Genomic DNA, 19,225 nt, shown 5'->3' on the forward strand with positions numbered 1-19,225 from the left:
ATCATAGAATTGTTCCAAGTGTAAAAACTAATTCGGGCCAGTTGGATCTTCAGGATTCTCCCAACTTCTGTTTTGTGAAACTGAACACAGCCCTTCTCTTAAGAAGTAACCTGGACTCTTGAGCTCCCGTGCCAGGCTTGCTGAATATCTTTTTGTCTTGTAGACAAAGAAGGTTGGCAGTACCTGTTTGCTGTGAAGGATGCGTGTCTGAGAAGTCAGCTAACACTGCAGTTTGTGGACCGGTGGCCCCTGGAGTGGTGCCTGGAGATCCTGGCCTACTGCCTTTCAGATACAGCTGTCCAAGATGGGCTGGAGTGTGAGCTACGGAGAAAGCTCGTGGAGCTGCAGGTGTATCAGAAGGTATAGGACCTGGCATCAGGAGAAAGGAAATAGGCTTCTTACCCTGTTACCAGCTCCAGCCTGTTCTCATGTGATGGTGGATTTTAAGAAACAAAATCTAGGCCTGGCTATTTCTCTGTATCTAGCTTCTGTTCTTAGGTGAATATCGATAGAATCTCTTATCTGGTTCCTATTTTATTGACTCCTATGATTTTAAATATATATGTGTCAGATAAGGATTAAAAATCACAACAAGATTAACACTGGAATGATGCTCTACAGTCTGAACAGCATCTTTTTTATGTGTAGGCATTCCTTTCTTTTTTTTGCTGCACTTTGCTTTATTGCACTTTGCAGATACTGCTGCTGCTGCTGCTAAGTCACTTCAGTCGTGTCCGACTCTGTGTGACCCCATAGACGGAAGCCCACCAGGCTCCCCTGACCCTGGGATTCTCCAGGCAAGAACACTGGAGTGGGTTGCCATTTCCTTCTCCAATGTGTGAAAGTGAAAAGTGAAAGTGAAATCGCTCAGTCGTGTCCGACCCTTAGCGACCCCAGGGACTGTAGCCTACCAGGCTCCTCCATCCATGGGATTTTCTAGGCAATAGTACTGGAGTGGCTTGCCATTGCCTTCTCTGTTGCAGATACTACGTTTTTACAAATTGAAGATTTGTGGCAACCCTGCATTGAGTGTCTCTTGGCACCATTTGTCCAATAGCATTTACTCTCTTCATGTCTCTGTGTCACATTTTGAGAATTCTCACAGTATTTCAAACTTTTTCATTATTATTATATTTGTTATGGTGATCTGTAATCAGTGAACTCTGATGTTGCTGTCACAAAAAGATAAAACCTGGATGAAGGCTCAGCAATAAAATATTTAAGGCATGTGCATTTTTCAGACAATGCACAATTTATAGACTACAGTATAATGTAAACATAACTTTATTTGCACTAGGAAGCCAAACAATTCGTGTGTCTCACTTTATTATAATATTCACTTGTCGTGGTCTGGAACTAAACCCGCAGTATCCCCAAGGAATCCCTGTATATTTGAGCTTTGTGTACAGTTTATGTATATGGTGTCTTTTTGCTGGTGGTGGTCAAGAGTTTTTATAGAATTTAATCTCTGTCTTCTTTAAAGATTATTTTAAACTTCAGTTAAATTTCAGTGTTGCTGTTGTTCAGTCACTTAGTCATGTCTGACTCTGTGTGACCCCATGGACTACAACACACCAGGCTTCCCTGTCCTTTAGGGGAGTTTGCTCAAATTCATGTCCATTGAGTCAGTGATGCTATCTAACCATCTCACCCTCTGCCACCCCCTTCTCTTTTTTGCCTTCAATCTTTCATAGCATCAGGGTCTTTTCCAGTGAGTCAGCTCTTCACATTAGGTGGCCAAAGTATTGGAGCTTCAGCATCAGTCCTTCCAAGGAATATTCAGGGTTAATTTCCTTTAGGATTGACTGATTTGATCTCCTTGCAGTTCAAGGGACTCTGAGGAGTCTTCTCCAGTACCACAATTCAAAAACATCAATTTGTTGGCACTCAGCCTTCCTTATGGTCCAGTTCTCACTTCTGTACCTGACTACTGGAAAAACCATAGCTTTGACTATACGGACGTTTGTTGGCAAAGTGATAGCTCTACTTTTTAATATGCTGTCTAGGTTTGTCATGACTTTTCTTCCAAGAAGCAATTTCATGGCTGCAGTCACTGTCCATAGTGATTTTGGAGACCAGGAAGATAAATTCTGTCACTGTTTCCACTTTTTTCCCTTCTATTTGCCATGAAGTACTGGGACCGGATGCTATAATCTTCGATTTTTGAATGTTGAGTTTTAAGTCAGCTTTTTCACTCTCCTCTTTCATCTTTATCCAGAGGCTTTTTAGTTCCTTTTCACTTTCTGCCATTTAGAATGGTATCATCTGCATATCTGAGGTTGTTGATATTTCTCCCAGCAATCTTGACTCCAGCTTGTGATTCATCCAGCTCAGCATTTTACATGATGTACTCTTCATACCTAGTCATACTCCTTTTCCAATTTTGAATCAGGCTATTGTTTCAAGTCCAATTCTAACTGTTGCTTCTTGACCCACATACAAGTTTCTTAGGAAACAGGTAAGGTGGTATGGTATTCCCATCTCTTTAAGAATTTTGCCTTCTTGCACTTCTTTTTCTTGGGGATGGTTTTGGTCACCATCTCCTGTACAGTGTTACAAACCTCTGTACATAGTTCTTCAGGCACTCTGTCTAACAGATCTAATCCCTTGAATCTATTTGTCACCTCCACTGTATAATAATAAGGGATTTGATTTAGGTCATACCTGAATGACCTAGTGGTTTTCCCTACTTTCTTCAATTTAAGCCTGAATTTTGCAATAAGGAGCTCATGATCTGAGCACAGTCAGCTCTCGGTCTTGTTTTTCCTGACTGTATAGAGCTTCTCCATTTTCAGCTGCCAAGAACATAATCTGATTTCGGTGTTGACCATTTGGTGATCCCCATGTGTAGAGTCATCTCTTGGGTTGTTGGGAAAGGGTAATTATGTTCTCTTGGCAAAGCTCTGTTAGCCTTTGTCCAGGTTCATTTTGTACCCCAAAGCCAAACTTGCCTGTTCCTCCAGGTATCTCTTGCCTTCCTACTTTTGCATTCCAATCCACTATGATGAAAAGGCACCTTTTATTGGTGTTAGTTGTAGAAGGTCTTATAGGTCTTCATAGAGCCAGTCAACTTCAACTTCTTCGGCATTAGCAGTTGGGGCTTAGACTTGGATTATTATGATATTGAGTGGTTTGCCTTGGGAACAAATCGAGATCATTCTGTCATTTTTGAAACTGTACCCAAGTACTGCATTTTGGATTCTTTTGTTGACTATGAGGGCTACTCCATTTCTTGTAAGAAATTGTTGCCCACAGTAGTAGACATAATGGTCATCTGAATTAAATTCACCCATTCCCATCCATTTTAGTTGACTGATTCCTAAGATGTCAGTGTTCACTCATGCCATCTCCTGCTTGATCATGTCCAGTTTACCTTGCTTCAGGACCTAACATTTCAGGGTCCTGTGCAGTGTTGCTGTATACAGCATTGGACTTTACTTTCATCCCCAGACACATCCACAATTGAGCGTCATTTCCACTTTGGCCCAACCACTTCATTCTTTCTGAATCTATTAGTAATTGCCTTCCACTCTTCCCTTGTAGCATATTGTATACCTTCTGATCTTCTAGTGTCATATCTTTTTGCCTTTTCATACTGTTCATGGGGTTCTCAAGGTAAAAATTTCCTCAAGGTTTGCCATTTCCTCCTTCAGTGGATCATGTTTTATGAAAACTCTTCACTATAACTATAGCCATTTTGAAAGGGATAAATTTCACTTTCAGTTCAACCTTTCAAGTGAAAGGTTCTTGTGATGCATGTGTTATATTCAAGATCAAGAGGCTTAGGGAGATAGATTTACGTGATACAGCTACATGCTGTATGCTATTTAGCTATACGCTAATCTTTCCAAGTGTACTGGTAATGAGAGTCCAGAGCGCAACCAGGGAAAGTGAAAATGGCAAGTGAAAAAGATTTTTTTCCCACTCTTCCTCAGCAATTTTCATGCTGAGCTAAAATGCTACCTGAAGGGTGATCCCACAGAGCATTCAAGCCAGAAGAATAACCTGGATAGAGTTTTGAGATGAAGGCGCAAGGGACAAGTGACCCCAGAAGACTGAACAAGCTGCAGAGGAGTTCAGAAGCCTCTGAGAACTGTCCTACAGTTGTGGCCTCCCCACTCCAAATCTTGGCTCCTTGGTTATACTTGCCGGATCAGTTCGCTCATCCCTCCAAACACTCTGTCCCTTTGGTTCTTATTCCGTGTCTCTCCTGGCAAGTGTGGTCCAGAGACCTGGGGATGGCCCATCCCTGGAAACTCCAATGACTAGTTCCTGGACAGAGAAACTACAGTGTGGTTTGATAGCTTTTCTTGTCTTTCCTTAGATTCTAGGTTTGCAGTCTACCCCCGTGTGGTGTGACTGGCAGGCCCTGAGAAACTGTTGTGCTGAGGACCCATCAACTGTCATGAACCTGATTCTGGAAGCCAAGGTACCGTTTTCCTGGGTACTATTCTCCTTCCTCCTCTTTCTAGATTTGCCCCTCCTTAGCCAGTTAGGTAGACTCCTTTCCATATGTCAAGGTTCACATCTTTTTCTGTAATTACATAACACTGTTTTTTCTCTTTTTTATGCATGTGAAACTTACCAGCATTCAGAGAAGTGTATAGAATAAGACAGTTAACGCTTTTGAACTATCACCCTTGTTTTCATACATGAGATTTCCTACACTGCTCACAGTAGGTACAGAATACATACTCAATGTGGAACTGCTGCATCACGAGGCATGAGCATCCTCACCTTTACTAAGATGTTACCACATTGTTCTGGCCCACTTATTCTCCCACTCACAATCTCTATTGCTCCATCTTCTTGGCAATTTTGACATTGTCCAGCTTTTTACTCTTTGCCAATAAGATGGTATCTCATCATTGTTTTAATTTACGTTGTCATGATTACTAATGACCTTAACTACCTTTCCATGTGTTTGTTGGACATTGAGTGCTGAGTAAATTTTTTCTTTACCCTTTAAGGAGCTGATATATATCGTAGATCAAAATGTAGATATATTTATTCAGGTGCTGACTCATCCAGGAAACCTTTATTGACCACTGTGCTAGATAGTGGTGAAACAAAGGTCATTAAGCTTAGCCTTTGCCTTTGCCTTTGCGCAACTCATTATTTTGGGAAGGCGGTGGTCGGGGCGAGGGTGGGGGTCAATGTGAGACATATCCCTAGGTGATTGTGATATACCAAGTGACAGAAGCAAGCCCAGACTGTGATGGTGCCACAGGGTGGTGCCCTCCCTGTGAACATCTAATGTAGCCTGAGCGACAAGGGAACATCCTGAAGAAGGTGGCCCCAAGCAGAGTTTTGGGGAGAGCCTTCCAGATGCCACCATAGAATACTCAGACGTAGCTCTGAGAATTCCACTCTCTGAAACTTTAATCCAGAGCTCACAAATTGGGGGTGGGGATGCTGGGAGTAACAAGGGTTGATATCAATGGAATCCAACACCAACGTGTTTATTTGGCCTGTGCAGTAGTGGTCTGCAGAATTTTTAGCTTTTCATATTGATTTCATTGCCAGCATTGGAAAATAGGGAGATTTTTCAATTAAAAAAAAAATGTTTTTGTAATTTTTTTTTTTTTTCTGGCCATGCCGCAAAGCATGTGAGAGATATCTTAGTTCCCTGACCAGGAATTGAACCCATGTCCCCTGTAGTGAAAGTGTGGAGTCTTAACCACTGGACCTCCAAGGAAGCCCTCAAAATTTTTTTTGAAAATTTTTGAACTCTGGCAGCACTGGGCCTGCAGAGTCCTATGGCAACAGTCAGAGCTGAGTAGGCGCTGTCTCCTTTGACAGTCCTCTCAGTCTTCCCACTTCCCTAGTATCTTCCCGGCACTGACACCAAGCGTTAGCGGCTGTATGTCATCTGTTTCTTTTTTACAGTTGAGCTAAGAGGAAAAGGACATCTTTAGCTGCCTACTTGCACCATTTTCAGAACTTACCTTGCCAATTCCAGTCCTTTATGATCCCACTTTAATCCCACAACTAAGTTCCCATCAACACGTCCCAAGCTGTCCTGGGGCTTTGGCAGATTCAGGACTGCTGAGAATAACCAGGCAAGAGTTGAATGAGTGACACGGCCGGGATTTTAAGGGGTTGAAGGCATGTGTGTTTCCTTCCAGGAGTATGAGTTGTGTGAGGAGTGGGGCTGCCTCTACCCTATTCCAAGAGAACATTTAATCAACCTACATCAGAAGCATCTCCTCCACCTTCTAGAAAGAGGAGATCATGAAAAGGCTCTGCAGGTAAGCCTCCAACTCTTCCCAGTTTTCTTTTGGGAGGGATGCGAAGGTTGGTCGAATCGGATGGTTCTGTTCCTACTGGATCCCATTCAGAGCACTCACAGTCTCAGATCTGCTCCTCCATGAGCTGGTTATAGTCACCCTGCCTGTAAATGCCAACCCTGCATTAGGTGCCAGGTGGGCAGCTGGGTCCAATATCCTGCTGATCTTTGGTCCTGTCAAAGCCATCATTTGTGAAGCTAAGGGGTGGTGGGGGAAAAAAATGAGTGCAGAGAAAGGGTTAATCCAAGGTGAATAAACCGAAAGATTCTGTTCTCAAAACAAGGACTAAGAGTTCTTCTACGGGCCTCACCTTTCTCCTCTACCTTCCTCCTGCAACAGCTTCTACAAAGAATTCCCGACCCCACCATGTGCCTTGAGGTCACAGAGCAGTCCCTCGACCAGCACCCTAGCTTGGCCACTTCTCATTTCTTGGCCAACTACCTCACCACCCACTTCTATGGAGAACTGACCGCTGACCGACACCGTGAAATCCAGGCACTGTACATGGGATCCAAGGTCAGGAGGAGGAGGGGCTGTCAGGAAAGCATGATGGTCCAGCTCCCACTTCAGAGCTTGCTCTTCCAGGCATCTGCCTTCCTTGGCCTGTGCTATACAAAATCTTGACCCTAATAGCCCACCATATCCCTTAGAACTTAGCATTGCCTACTGCTCTGCCTCAAAAGTGAATTTTATGGTCCTCCTGTTCTCTGTATGCTTTGCCTGACATCTGCCATATCAAGGCTTCTAAATTCTGACCATGAATTAGAATCACCTGGACTTTCTAAAAATAGTAGTAGTTGACCCCCACCCTAGAGTATTTACAACTGAACTTTTTGGGACAGGGCCTGCCTGTTTTCCAGAGGATTCTGATGTGAGGATTTAAAACTGCTGCTTTAAATCCTTAAAGCTACTCTGTGCTAAAGGAAAGAGGTCAATTGTCTGTGCAGTGGGATAACCTAGTAGTTAACCTAGTAGGTTAACTTGATGTGTAACCTAGTAGAAGAAATTATGAGCTAATTTCAGTGGAGTAGTGTTTAGGAAAAGATAAGGCCTTCTAACTCTCTGATAATGATTATGATTGGCAGTCATACTGTCCCCTGAGTATAGAACGCACCACATGAATAGAACCAGTGCTGGTAGAGCCATGAACTTGACCACCAGCCTACTTGCTAAGAGGTCAACCATGTATAATGATCCTAAAGAGGATGATCCAGTTTTTCTCTTTTTGGATATACTGTGCCTGAGTGGAATCTTTGAAGATTGGCAATGATCAGAGCCAGTGAACATTTCAAGCCCAGTGATAAGAACCCCTAGGAAGAATTTAGAGTCATCATTCACCTGTAGGACCCTGGAGGTGCCAGGTTTAGTCCACCTTATATTGCTTATTCTAGCAAAGCCTGAGAAGGACGGAACGGTGACTTTAAGGATCAGGCAGAGGTCAAATATGCCTGGTTGGTCTAGGCTGGGGGTTAGGAGATCAGCACCTGTGAGCCAAATCCAGTCCTCTGCCTGCTTTTATAAATCATGTTTTATTGAAACACAAGCATGTACACTCATTTACCAGTTGAGTAGATTCCAAAAAGACCTTATGGCCTATAAAGTCTGAAATATTTACTATCTGAACTTTTCCAGAGAAAGTTCCCCTCATCTTGATTACCACCTGGAGGTTTTAGCTAGGAGTCCAGCCTTACTTCCTTTCTAAAAGACTCCCAGCCAGCTGACCAAGAGCCCATTGGTCCCAGATACCCTTCCCACTTCCCCGTGAGAATCTTGACTTTCTTCTGAAATTCATATCCTGTTTCCTTCACACTGGGGCTCTACCCCACTCCCAGGTCCTGCTGACCCTGCCCGAGCAGCACCGGGCCAGCTACTCCCACCTGTCCTCTAACCCCCTGCTCATGCTGGAGCAGCTGCTCATGAACATGAAAGTGGATTGGGCCACTGTGGCCGTGCAGACCCTGCGCCAGCTGCTGGCCGGCCAGGAGATTGGCTTCACCACGGACGAGGTGGACTCACTGCTTTCCAGATATGCGGGAAAAGCCCTGGATTTCCCATACCCTCTGCGGGAGAAACGCTCAGGTAACGGCCAGCATGCTCAGTGGGGGTTCTTCATGGAGAAGGAAATACCGTGCTCCACCCTTAGTTTTCATTTCTCCTCTTTTACGATTTTGAGTTGGTAGAGAATGAGAGGATATGCTTCAGGAGAGAGAGCTCTTTTGTATAGGAGAGATCTCAGTCTTGGAGGAAGTGGCAGGCTAACCTGAATGAAATGATGTGCATAATAACAGAAAGGTTCAGAAAACAAAACGTGCTGAGAGTGGTCTCTGTCTAGCCTTGGTGCGATGGGCTCTTAAGTGCCATCATTTTGATTTGAGGACTGTTCCCAGGGTCACATCAGATGTCACTAGTATGTGAGCTGACTCAGTCTCTAATAGAATGAAGACAAGGAAATAAATGAGGGCTAATGTTCCCAGCCAGCTTTTTTTTTTTCTTACTCCCTACCCTCCAGGACTATCACTTAAATATCTTCCGCTTCCCTCTGGACATCTTTAGATTTATTTTGTAGAATCCTAGTGTCTACATAGCTTATCTCACATGCCTAACATAGTTTATTTATTGAGGCGTTTGAGAAGCATGCTTATGACTGTCTTTGACGTCCTTCGGTCATTCTTGGCATGCCTGGTAGACTCAGGGGATGACAGTGAAACCAACAGGGCTTTGAACTAAATTCCTAGCAAAACAGGTAAGGTTTGTTTATGGTCGAATGATCTGTCAACACTTTCCTTCCCTGCAGACTCTGTGATTCACCTCCAGGAGACTGTCAGTCAGGCTTCAGACCTCGAGGCCTTGTCTAGGCCACCATCAGTCGAGTTCTCTTCTGCTACTGCTCCTGGTAAGCATGAGTTCTGAGAGTTACCCACTTTTCAGTTCAGTCTTGCCTTACTCTGATTTTCTGATTCTTTTGCTGCTTTTTTCATTTCCAGTCACAACATTCTTATAGATTTTGTTGATTTGTTCCAGCTTTGTATATCCCAGAAAACTCAGCATGTGAACGATTCTTATTATCTGCAGTAGTATATCTGTGAAGAGTCCACAAACAATGAATTAGCAAATACTGAACCATTGCTCCCGGAGAAGGCAATGGCAAGCCACTCTAGTACTCTTGCCTAGAAAATCCCATGGATGGAGGAGCCTGGTAGGCTACAGTCCCTGGGGTCGCTAAGGGTCGGAGATGACTGAGCGACTTCACTTTCACTTTTCACTTTCACACATTGGAGAAGGAAATGGCAACCCACTCCAGTGTTCTTGCCTGGAGAATCCCAGGGACGGGGGAGCCTGGTGGGCTTCCATCTATGGGGTCACACAGAGTCGGACACGACTGAAGTGACTTAGCAGCAGCAGCAGCAGAACCATTGCTCCTAGGGAAAATATGCTTGTATGTGTGTGTTTGCTTGTATGTATACACACATATATATAAATATATACATATACACACATTTTACATACATTATAATCTCAAACTGAAAACAGTTCATCCCAGTAGATTCTATTTTCTTTATTGTACAAAAGAGAAAAAGAGGCTCAGAGAGTTAAAGTGACTTGCCTGAAGTCACCCCATCCACGAGTGCATATTGAGCATTTGGGATTCAAACCCTGTCCAACCATCCCCAGAAGTGAGCTTCTTGTACTCCGTGCCGTACTGTCCTCTACTGGCTCCATTCTCTGGTCTGCTCTGTATGAGAGCTGAAATAAGAAAGCAAAACATGACCTTATTCAACTGTAAATGAGAACCTGCATAATAACAAGCCTGCAATTCAAATTATTCACCACTCTATGTATGTCTACAAAAGCAATGCAAATACCAATTTTGAAGTTAAAAGTAAATTTTAACAAGTAGGCAACTTCACAAATATGGAATCTACTAATAAGGAGGATCGACCTATTTAGTTGTCATGTTCATTCTCACCCTGTCCTACAGGTAGTTATTTATGTCTGTCACCCACACAGGGTGCAAGGTCTTTGAAGTCTCCTGCCAGTTCTCGGTCACCCCTTTTCACCACCCCTCCACTCCAATCTCCTGACTTTTGCCCAATGACCTGCACTCAGAAGAGGCTCAGCAAGTGTTTGTTTTGCCAACAGTCAGGAGAACAGGCTCCTGGGAGAGGTCAACAATCTCTCTTCTCTTGGGTGCTGCTAAGAGTCACTGTGTTTCCAGTTCTCTTTTTCTGTGACCTGCCAACATCATTCTGCTAGGTACCATACCATCCTTCTCCTTAGATACCATAAAGTAAAGTGGCATTTTGTGGCCCAACTTTGAGAAGGAGCCATGCTTCAGGATAATCAGCAGACCTGACAGAAGAGCTCAGGTATACAGGGATATGAGCAGCTGCACAAATCTGCATAAGGCAGCCTGAGCAGCTTTGGTGTACTTAATTTTTTCTTTATTTTTTATTATAGAAAATTTCCAGTACACCAAAGTAGAGAGAACAGTGTAATGAAGTGTCACGTACCTATTACTCAGTTGCAATATTTAGCATCTGAGTATGACCATTCTTGTTTTATCTGTACCCCTGTCCCTCTACTGGATTATTCTGAAACAGATCCCAGATATCATACCATTTTGTTCATAAATAAAACAGTGTCTATCTCGGGAGTTCCCTGGTGGTGTAATGGTTAGGGTTCAGGGCTTTCATAGCTATGGCTTGGGTTCAATCCCTGGTCAGCGAACTGAGATCTCACAAGCTGCATGGCATGGCCCAAAAAAAAAAAAAAAAAAAAACAGTGTATATCTCTGAAAGGTAAGGACATGTATAAAACAAAACCATAACATCATTCTCATACCTAAAACCAAATTAATGATTGCTTATTATTATAAACTATCCAGTCAATATTCAGATTTCCCCAGTAATCTCATGAGGAATTTTTTTAGAACTGGTATTTCTAGAATCAGGATGTAAATAATGTCCACACATGGCATTTGACTAAACTCTCTCTTAATAAGAATCTTTTAATCAATAGGTTTCCGTACCCTCTTTTTTCCTCTACCTCTTTTTTTATTTGTGAAGGAAACTGGTTCACTTGTCCCATAGAGCTTCTCACACTCTGGTTTTGTTGACTGTCATCCTGTGGTAATCTGGGTCTCCTCCCCTACATTTCCAGTACCCTGTAAATAGAATAGACCTAGAAGCTTGATTTGATTCAGGCTCAATGTTTTTTGGCTAGTATATTTGATAGGCAGTCTTATGCCTTCCATCAGGAAATGCACAATGCTCTTTTTTTCTGTAAATCACCAAGTTCAGAAACATGACATATTTATTTGGCTATTCCAGGTCTTAGTTGTGGCATGTGGCATCCAGTTCCCTGACCAAGAACTGAACCCAGGCCCCCTGCATTGGGAGCCAAGAGTCTTAGCCACTGGACCACCAGGGAAGTCCCACACAGTGCTCTTTTGGCAATCAGCCATCGATGATCATTAATTGGAGCTGTGCTATTAGGAGGCTTTGTAAAATGGTACAGTTCTAATTCTCTCATTCCTTTGTCATTTATCAGCTTGACTGTTAATCACCTTTTACTCTGACTTCTGGCTCTGACTCCCAGGTGTCTCCACTGTACATTCCCCGAGCCTGAGGGAGAGGAACTTCCCCCAGAGTCAGCTGCCACTGGAGTTTGTGCCCCCAGCGACACCCCCTGCCAGGCACCAGTGGGTCCCGGATGAGAGTGAGAGCGTCTGCATGGTCTGCTGCCGGGAGCGCTTCACCATGGTAAGTCTTGTCTGTCTCCAGCTTCGCCTGCGGGAGAAATGAAAGTTCTCCTTCATGAGCCTGCGTTTATAGTCACCTTCTGTCCCCAGGAGGAGAGGGTGTGTTCAGAAGGTCTAAGGCACTGGGTTTATCTTTGACCTGACCAGGATGTATTTTCTGAGTTCAGCTAGAGGGTAGACTGTCCCCCACTATTGAGTAGCCTTAAATTCTAAATCTCTGCCTTTCTTATGAAATAAATGAAAAGAGGCAGAGGTATTGCAGAAGGAGTGACCAAACATCAGAACATCTCATTTCCAGCTCTCGTGTCTTTTGCAGTAAGACAGGTGACCTGGTAATGGTTTTAAGTGCTGGAGCCAGAGGACTTCAGTTCTCATCCCAGCCCTACCTCTTCTTACTTGCAATGTGACTGTTAATCTTTTCATCTCAGATGCTCCCTTGTAACCTGGAGATGATGTATTACTTGGTTCATAAGCAGTAACTACAGTAACACGTGTTACCACACTGAGCACAGCACCTGACTGGCACAATAGCTCAGCATGTGGGAAAATGATGATGGTGTAATTTCTCTGTATTTGTTTCCTCCTCTTCTATAAAAAACGTATAAAATGTCTATCAACATCTTATGATGAAATAAGGCAGTATTTGTAAAACACTTGAAAAAAGGACACTTTTTCATCATCATCCATACCTTGTAGAAGTGTGTTCCTCACTGGCTCGGAAAGTCACTTTTTCCCCACTGCTTTTTGTTCTGTCTTCACACGTTTCCTCCACAGACAGGTAGGGCTTGTCAGAAGCTCTTGCAAAACTGTCTATGACTTGGGCATCTTTGCCCATCAAATGAGAGACATCTTTAAATGTCAGCTTTGTGAAGGCAAGGATTAGTGTGTTCTTTCTCAACAGAGGCCCAAGCACCTGATCATCTTAGCGAGTCGCAGGTGGCTCATTCCAAGGATAAACGGATTGACAGGTTGCTCACAGGTCCGGCCATCTCATTTTCTCCTCCCTTTCTCTTTCCAATGACACTCCTCAGTTCAACAGGCGTCATCACTGTCGCCGCTGTGGCCGGCTGGTGTGCAGTTCCTGCTCCACCAAGAAAATGCTAGTGGAAGGCTGCCGAGAGAACCCTACCCGCGTGTGTGACCAGTGCTATAGCTACTTCAACAAAGAGTGAGTGTCCTGCAGCAGGGCCACTGCCGCTGTTGACCAGTGCACCCTCCCCTGGGTCCTGACGTACCTACGAGTCTCATGAGGGAGAGCATCTCAAATCTGAGCAGTTACAGAAAGTTTTCTTTTCACATTCACACTGAAATGCCATTAAGCCTGCGGTGTAATGGTTGACCTTGGTCAGAGAGACGTCTGAGAGAGGAAGTAGGGCTGTGTTGAAGCAGAGAGCAAGCTCGCACGTGATGTTCTGAGATCAGGGCACTGGGTTCTTTGACCTGTGCCCTAACTGAGGCCATTGATCTTTGTTTGCCAACACCCTCAACCTCTTTTCCAGCCACAGTTGGTCTCAGCTGGACTCAAAACAACACACTCACCTACTAAATGTTGGGGCCTCACTTACATCAGCTCTCATCGACCTCATCATTCTGGCTTATTATCCACGACTCAGAGAGCCCCCACACTTTCCTACACACACTTCTCCTGGGGACAAATCTCAGAAACTGCTCATGCCACTGGCAAAACAGGCCAAGTGTTTTTTGCCAGCTCAGTGTCGCTCAGTTTTTTCCACTATTTCTAGCAGCAAAAGAGGGTAAAACTAAGTGCATATGGGAATATGAGCCAAAGCAGCTATCCAAAAGCCAAATTACTTTGACTTCTTTGTGTTTTATGAATGACTTAATTCAACCTCAAACGCATGTTTGTGTTTCTTTTAACATGAACTTTTTTAGCATTGTTTATCATGGTGATTACTGACCTGACAGAAAGGAAGATGTGCCTTGCTTATACCACGGTTTCTGTGACCCTGGCATTACCACTGCCTCCCTCCTGGTGGGGGACAGGGAAATTACCCGTTTATCTTTCTGCTGAGATTTGAAATGAGCAGTCAGTAAGGATTCTTTCACTCAGCAATCACTCAGCAGTAATCACTTTTCCCTTAAGGAGCCCCTATTTTAGTGGGAAGACAGCCAAAACACAGACCACAGAGCCCTTTGGTAAGTGCAGTATGGAGACACACCCAGCTTAGCTCAGTGATCAGGAGAGTTTCCCAGGGGTGTGGCACTTGGCCTAAGCCTCCTTAGAGGATGAAAAGTTGGTGAGAAAATAAGTCAAAACAGTGTGTGCCCAAAAGTGGGAGTAACACCTGCAAAGTCAGGGACAGGAGAAAATGCAGGTCCTTTGAAAAGTGTAAATAGGTAGGTCATGAGCTAAGGTTCTAGACTCAGGGGCTGGCAGCTGAGCTGGGAGGACCTAGGGAATGGCACAATGGTTTGGAGCTTGCTCTTTGGAAGCATGGGCTGGGATTGGTTGACCAGAAGGCTCCTCATGCAGGTGATAGACTTGGACTCTGGCCTGTGACATTGGGATTTAGTGGTTAATGGCACCAACTGAACTTGAACAAAGCCTGTGACAGTGTGGATAGGACTTGTATGGGTTGAGCAGAGGTCATGGGTGGTAGGAGATGGTCTCCAGAGACAGCCAGACCATGAGGAGCTTTGTCTGCTAACCTGCAAATGTGGAATATTTGTACCCCGAGGAGCTATTAAAGAATTTTAAGCAGAAGCATAACATAATGCATTTTTTGAAAGCTTGCTATAGCTACAAAGTAGAGAATAGACTGGCAGAATCAAGGAGACCAGTTGAGAAGCTACTGCAGAGGCAATAGCATTGAGTGATGAGGGCTGTCTCTGAGACAGGGATGAGGAGAGAGGTGAGGATATTTAAAGAGGTATTCAGGAGATGGAACCGACAAGAAATGCTAAGTGGTTGGCTGTGACAGGTGAGAGAGAAGAGTTTTGGATGATTCCCTGATAATCTCGGTGGAGTAATAGTAAATGTCAGTGCTGTATACCAAGCTCAAGGAGGAGGAGGAATTCAGTTTTCACAGGCATCTCGCCTTTTCTTTCTCTGTTTCCAGTGTACCAGAGGAGAATCTAGGACAACCAGAAGGTAAGGCTGACTCACATGCCCTGTGACTTCCTTTTTTTGACTATGCTGCCAGGTTTGCAAGATCTTAGTTTCCCAACCAGGAGCTGAACCTGAGCCCTTGGAGGTGAAAGCACAGAGTCCTAACCACTGGACCTCCAGGGAGCTCCGTCCTTGTGACTTTTCCTTTTTATGCTCAAGTTAGCCATTCCTTTAGCATATCTGCTGCAAATGACACCCTCAGTGGCAACTCAGTCTAATAGGCTGAGCAAAGAAAATTCTTGGCATTTCTATCAGGCTGTTTCCCTTGGTTTGTCATCATATTAACTTATCACACTGGCCCATTAGCTTCCAGCATCGAGAATGCCAGTAGCCAAAGAATTGGGTCCTTGTTTCCCACTAGGTTCCCCTTGACCACCATCCTGCCTCCCAACGCTCCCTCCCTCCCCTTAGTAATCACTATTGGTAGTTTATGCAGGTTGGTTTAGAGTGTTAGGTGGCTCAGCCCTCCATTTGGGAAGCATGTACCTTTCAGGGCTTCTCACATGAAGCAACAGGGTTGTGTGGCAGATATTGCAACACTCATCCCAAGTCTATGCCTGGGGAAGAAAGTTTGAGGTACCCAAGGTGATCTCCTGAAGGAAATACAAGGGACCAAAAGGAAAGAAAGAGCTCTAAGTTAGCAGGCAGGGATCTGCCGACAGCTCATGCCGCTCACTGGCTAGGCTAACTGAGCTGCTGCCAATGAATGACACGCGGATGGTATTTGTCTTCTCAGCCCCAGACAGCTCCAAGAGCGAAAGCCCTCCGTATTCAGCTGTGGTGAGAGTCCCCAAAGCAGCAGAGGTGGAATGGATTTTGGATCTGAATGAGGAGGAAAATGAGCTGGTGCGGAGTGAATTTTACTATGAGCAGGTAATAGCGATAAAATGGATAGTCATTTGAGTTTCCTTATGATGTGTGTAGTCTGGAGAAGGAAATAGCAGCCCACTCCAGTATTCTTGCCTGGAGAATCCCCATGGACAGAGGAGACTGGCGGGCTACAGTCCACGGGGTCGCCAAGAGTCAGACACGACTGATCAGCTGAAAACACACACACGCATGATGTGTAGTCACATAGCAGAAAATGCAGAGTTGGGCAAACACAGGCTGGTCTTCACTTGCTCACAGTGTAATCACATGGAAGCTAAGGCAAGGAAACCAGTTAAAAGCACAAAATGAGGAACAGCTTGAGAAATACACAAGAGGAAATCAGGAAAGCCTTCGTGGCATTTATGATGAGCTTTGGAGGTGCGGTAGGAGTTTGACAAGCAGAAGTTCGGGTGTTGTGAGGGGAGTGAGGATAGGGGAAGGGCAAAGAGTTCCAAACTAGAACATCCAAGCAGAGACACGGTGTCCAAAATAGTTGGGGAGTTAGAAGTGGTTTAATTTGGAGGAAACACAGGGTGTTAATAGAGGTAAGGTTGAAATGGGCTATTTATGTGTAGGGCCTTACACTCTGCAGTGAGATATATGTACTTAGTAGACATGAGGGGCCATGGAGTATGCTTTAGGAATATGAATTTTAGCAGCACTGCGTCCAGTGGCTTGAAGCAGAGACCTCTCCAGGTAGCTAAACAAGCAAGGCAACTGTTGTCCAAACCAGCATTAAAGAGTACCTGAACTCCTAGTAAACTGAAAAAGAAGGGCCCCTCTGGACATTCCCAAGCAGTAGGTGACATGTGGACACAGCTGCCTTCTTCCCAGTCAGGTGACAAAACCTAACAGCCAGAGTACGACTTAGAACTTCTGAAATGGGTTTAGTTCCACTTCTGCTTTTGTTAACTGTGTTTAGTTCCACTTCTGCTCTGTGGGAGTTTGGCTTCTTCCACCTGAGTTTTTCAGGCTTCCTGGAACGTGTAGAAGTCCTGCCTCCCCAGCTCCGTTTGAAGACTGACCTGGTCCCTGAACTCACGGTGTGCCTCTCTCCTCTTCTGCTCGGGCCAGGCCCCCAGCGCCTCCCTGTGCATTGCCATCCTGAATCTTCATGAGGACAGCGTGGCCTGCGGCCACCAGCTGATCGAGCACTGCTGCAGGCTGTCCCAGGGGCTCACCAACCCCGAGGTGGATGCGGGGCTGCTCACGGACATCATGAAGCAGCTGCTCTTCAGCGCCAAGATGATGTTCGTCAAGGCAGGCCAGAGCCAGGACCTGGCACTTTGTGACAGGTAAGCGGAAGTGAGTCCCTGTTCTTTTACCTGGTGGTCATGAGATGCGAGTTCGATCCAGGGATGTGAACTCCCCCTGGAGAAGGAAGTGGCAACCCACTCCAGTATTCTGGCATGGCAGGCTGTAGTACATGGGATTGCCAAAGAGTCAGACCCAACTTAGTGACTAACAACATGTTTATCCAACTTCTTTTTCTGATCCCACTGTGAGTTTGCACCTCCCCATTCTCTGACAAGACGTGCTGAACTGTTTTGCATCCTATCTGACATTGGCGAAATGCCGTCACCAGACCACGAGCCATCCTCCTCACCCTCCCGTGACAATTCTTCCCTTTCCCTGAGGGGTCCTCAAGGAAGGTTCTCTAGCTATACCTGGTGTGAAAGAAAGACTGGCTAATTTGTAATTAAAATTAATTTAGGGGAACACCTTTCGTCCCTGTGGAACTTTCTGGCTTTTAAAGAAAATGTGTCCTGGGACTTCCCTGGCTGTACAGTGGTTAAGACTCCGAGCTTCCACCACAGAGGGTGCAGGTTCGATTCCTGGTTGGAGAACTAAGATCCTACATGCTGCTCAGTGCAACCAAAAATTAAAAAAAAAAAAAAGACAAGGAAAATGTATCCTTAGCCTTAACCAAAACTCTGCCTAGTCTTGACCAAATTGAGACTGTGGCCTCAGGGAGTTGTGGATGACAGATCTTTGAAGCACACTGTGGACTGATCTGTCCCTGCACCCCAAGGAGAAACATGAGTCATAAAATAGAAGTCTCTATGGAAAAGGGAGGATTCTGCACAACCTGCTCTGCCTCCATTAACCTGACAGTGAAAACTCCCAATTCCCAGCTTAACCACCCAAATGTGTGACTCATGTTGTGTGTTCCCAGCACTCAGTCCTACCCAGATTTCAGAGCAGAGAGCATAATTTTCTTCGGCGCGTCAGTGCTTCAGACACTTGCCCCCAGTCCCGGCCTGCACACTCACCGTTTCACCAAGTACAGTGACGCTCAGCTTCACCACTTCAACTTTAGATGACTCTGGGCCTCAGTTTCCTCCTCTGGAAAATGGGGGTGATAATGATATTTATTCCATATGGCTGTTATAAGGATAAAGTGTGAGTACTATACCCATATAAAGGGCTAAGAACTGAGCCTGTATACGCCAAAAATGTCAGTTTTATTCTTATTAACAAAGACCTGAAGGTTGAGAAAGGCAGAAAGAAGTGGGACAGAAAGTAGAAGGAAATATATAGGAGTTAATTTTACTCCTTGATGAAGAGACAAAGGTTTCTATATCATTTTTCAAGTTGACAAAAAAAGAGGAATATAATATGTTAAATACAGTTTTTTAAATAACCATGTAAAGAACCAAAACTATACCAATTTATCAGAAATGGGGGAGAAGAGAAGCAAAGAACAGAAACCATTTCATATAGCAAAAGGTAGAGTTAATGGCAAAAATCTTGAGATGTCTGAATATTTCTCAAATATCAGAAATGTAAATGAAATACAATCTTATTAAGAGAAAAAAGATACTCAGATTGTGGGGAGGCAGAACAAATTCAATAGTAAGTCCTAAACTTCCTTCCAAATCCAGTACAGATGGAGGCAATATCCACTTTGGGCTAAGTAAGCAGAAATTAAGGAGGTCTTTGCTTCAGTAGGATTCTCATCCACCCTCAGGTGCCATGGGCTTCTTGGACACGTAACAGCAGTGGTTTCAAAGTGCACGTTCTTTCTGCCCAACCCTGGAGTCCTCACATTAGCTGCACTTGTACCCAGTTGCTGACAACGATAGATTCATCTCATGTATTGAGAACTCCTGGTTTTCAGAGTAATTTTCCACTGTTTTAAATACCTTCTTCTGGTACACAAATTGTTGTCGT

General features: G+C 44.5%; 1 protein-coding gene across 3 annotated transcripts in view; it reads left to right on the forward strand.

Annotated features, from left to right (window-relative positions):
- ZFYVE26 (zinc finger FYVE-type containing 26) overlaps nucleotides 1-19,225 on the forward strand; it is a 67,345-nt gene that overhangs the window by 31,615 nt on the left and 16,505 nt on the right. For all 3 annotated transcript variants that reach the window (XM_055435699.2, XM_055435700.2, XM_055435702.2), the window contains 11 exons: nucleotides 164-360; nucleotides 4,325-4,429; nucleotides 6,129-6,251; nucleotides 6,630-6,806; nucleotides 8,123-8,369; nucleotides 9,085-9,183; nucleotides 11,889-12,052; nucleotides 13,083-13,219; nucleotides 15,132-15,163; nucleotides 15,918-16,054; nucleotides 17,126-17,346. In XM_055435699.2, coding sequence (XP_055291674.2) covers nucleotides 164-360; nucleotides 4,325-4,429; nucleotides 6,129-6,251; nucleotides 6,630-6,806; nucleotides 8,123-8,369; nucleotides 9,085-9,183; nucleotides 11,889-12,052; nucleotides 13,083-13,219; nucleotides 15,132-15,163; nucleotides 15,918-16,054; nucleotides 17,126-17,346 — 1,639 coding nt within the window. The remainder of the gene's footprint in view (nucleotides 1-163; nucleotides 361-4,324; nucleotides 4,430-6,128; nucleotides 6,252-6,629; nucleotides 6,807-8,122; nucleotides 8,370-9,084; nucleotides 9,184-11,888; nucleotides 12,053-13,082; nucleotides 13,220-15,131; nucleotides 15,164-15,917; nucleotides 16,055-17,125; nucleotides 17,347-19,225) is intronic.

Source organism: Moschus berezovskii, chromosome 9 (genome assembly GCF_049115385.1).
Source record: "Moschus berezovskii isolate FMDL1 chromosome 9, NW_MosBer_1.0, whole genome shotgun sequence".
Lineage (NCBI taxonomy): Eukaryota > Metazoa > Chordata > Mammalia > Artiodactyla > Moschidae > Moschus > Moschus berezovskii.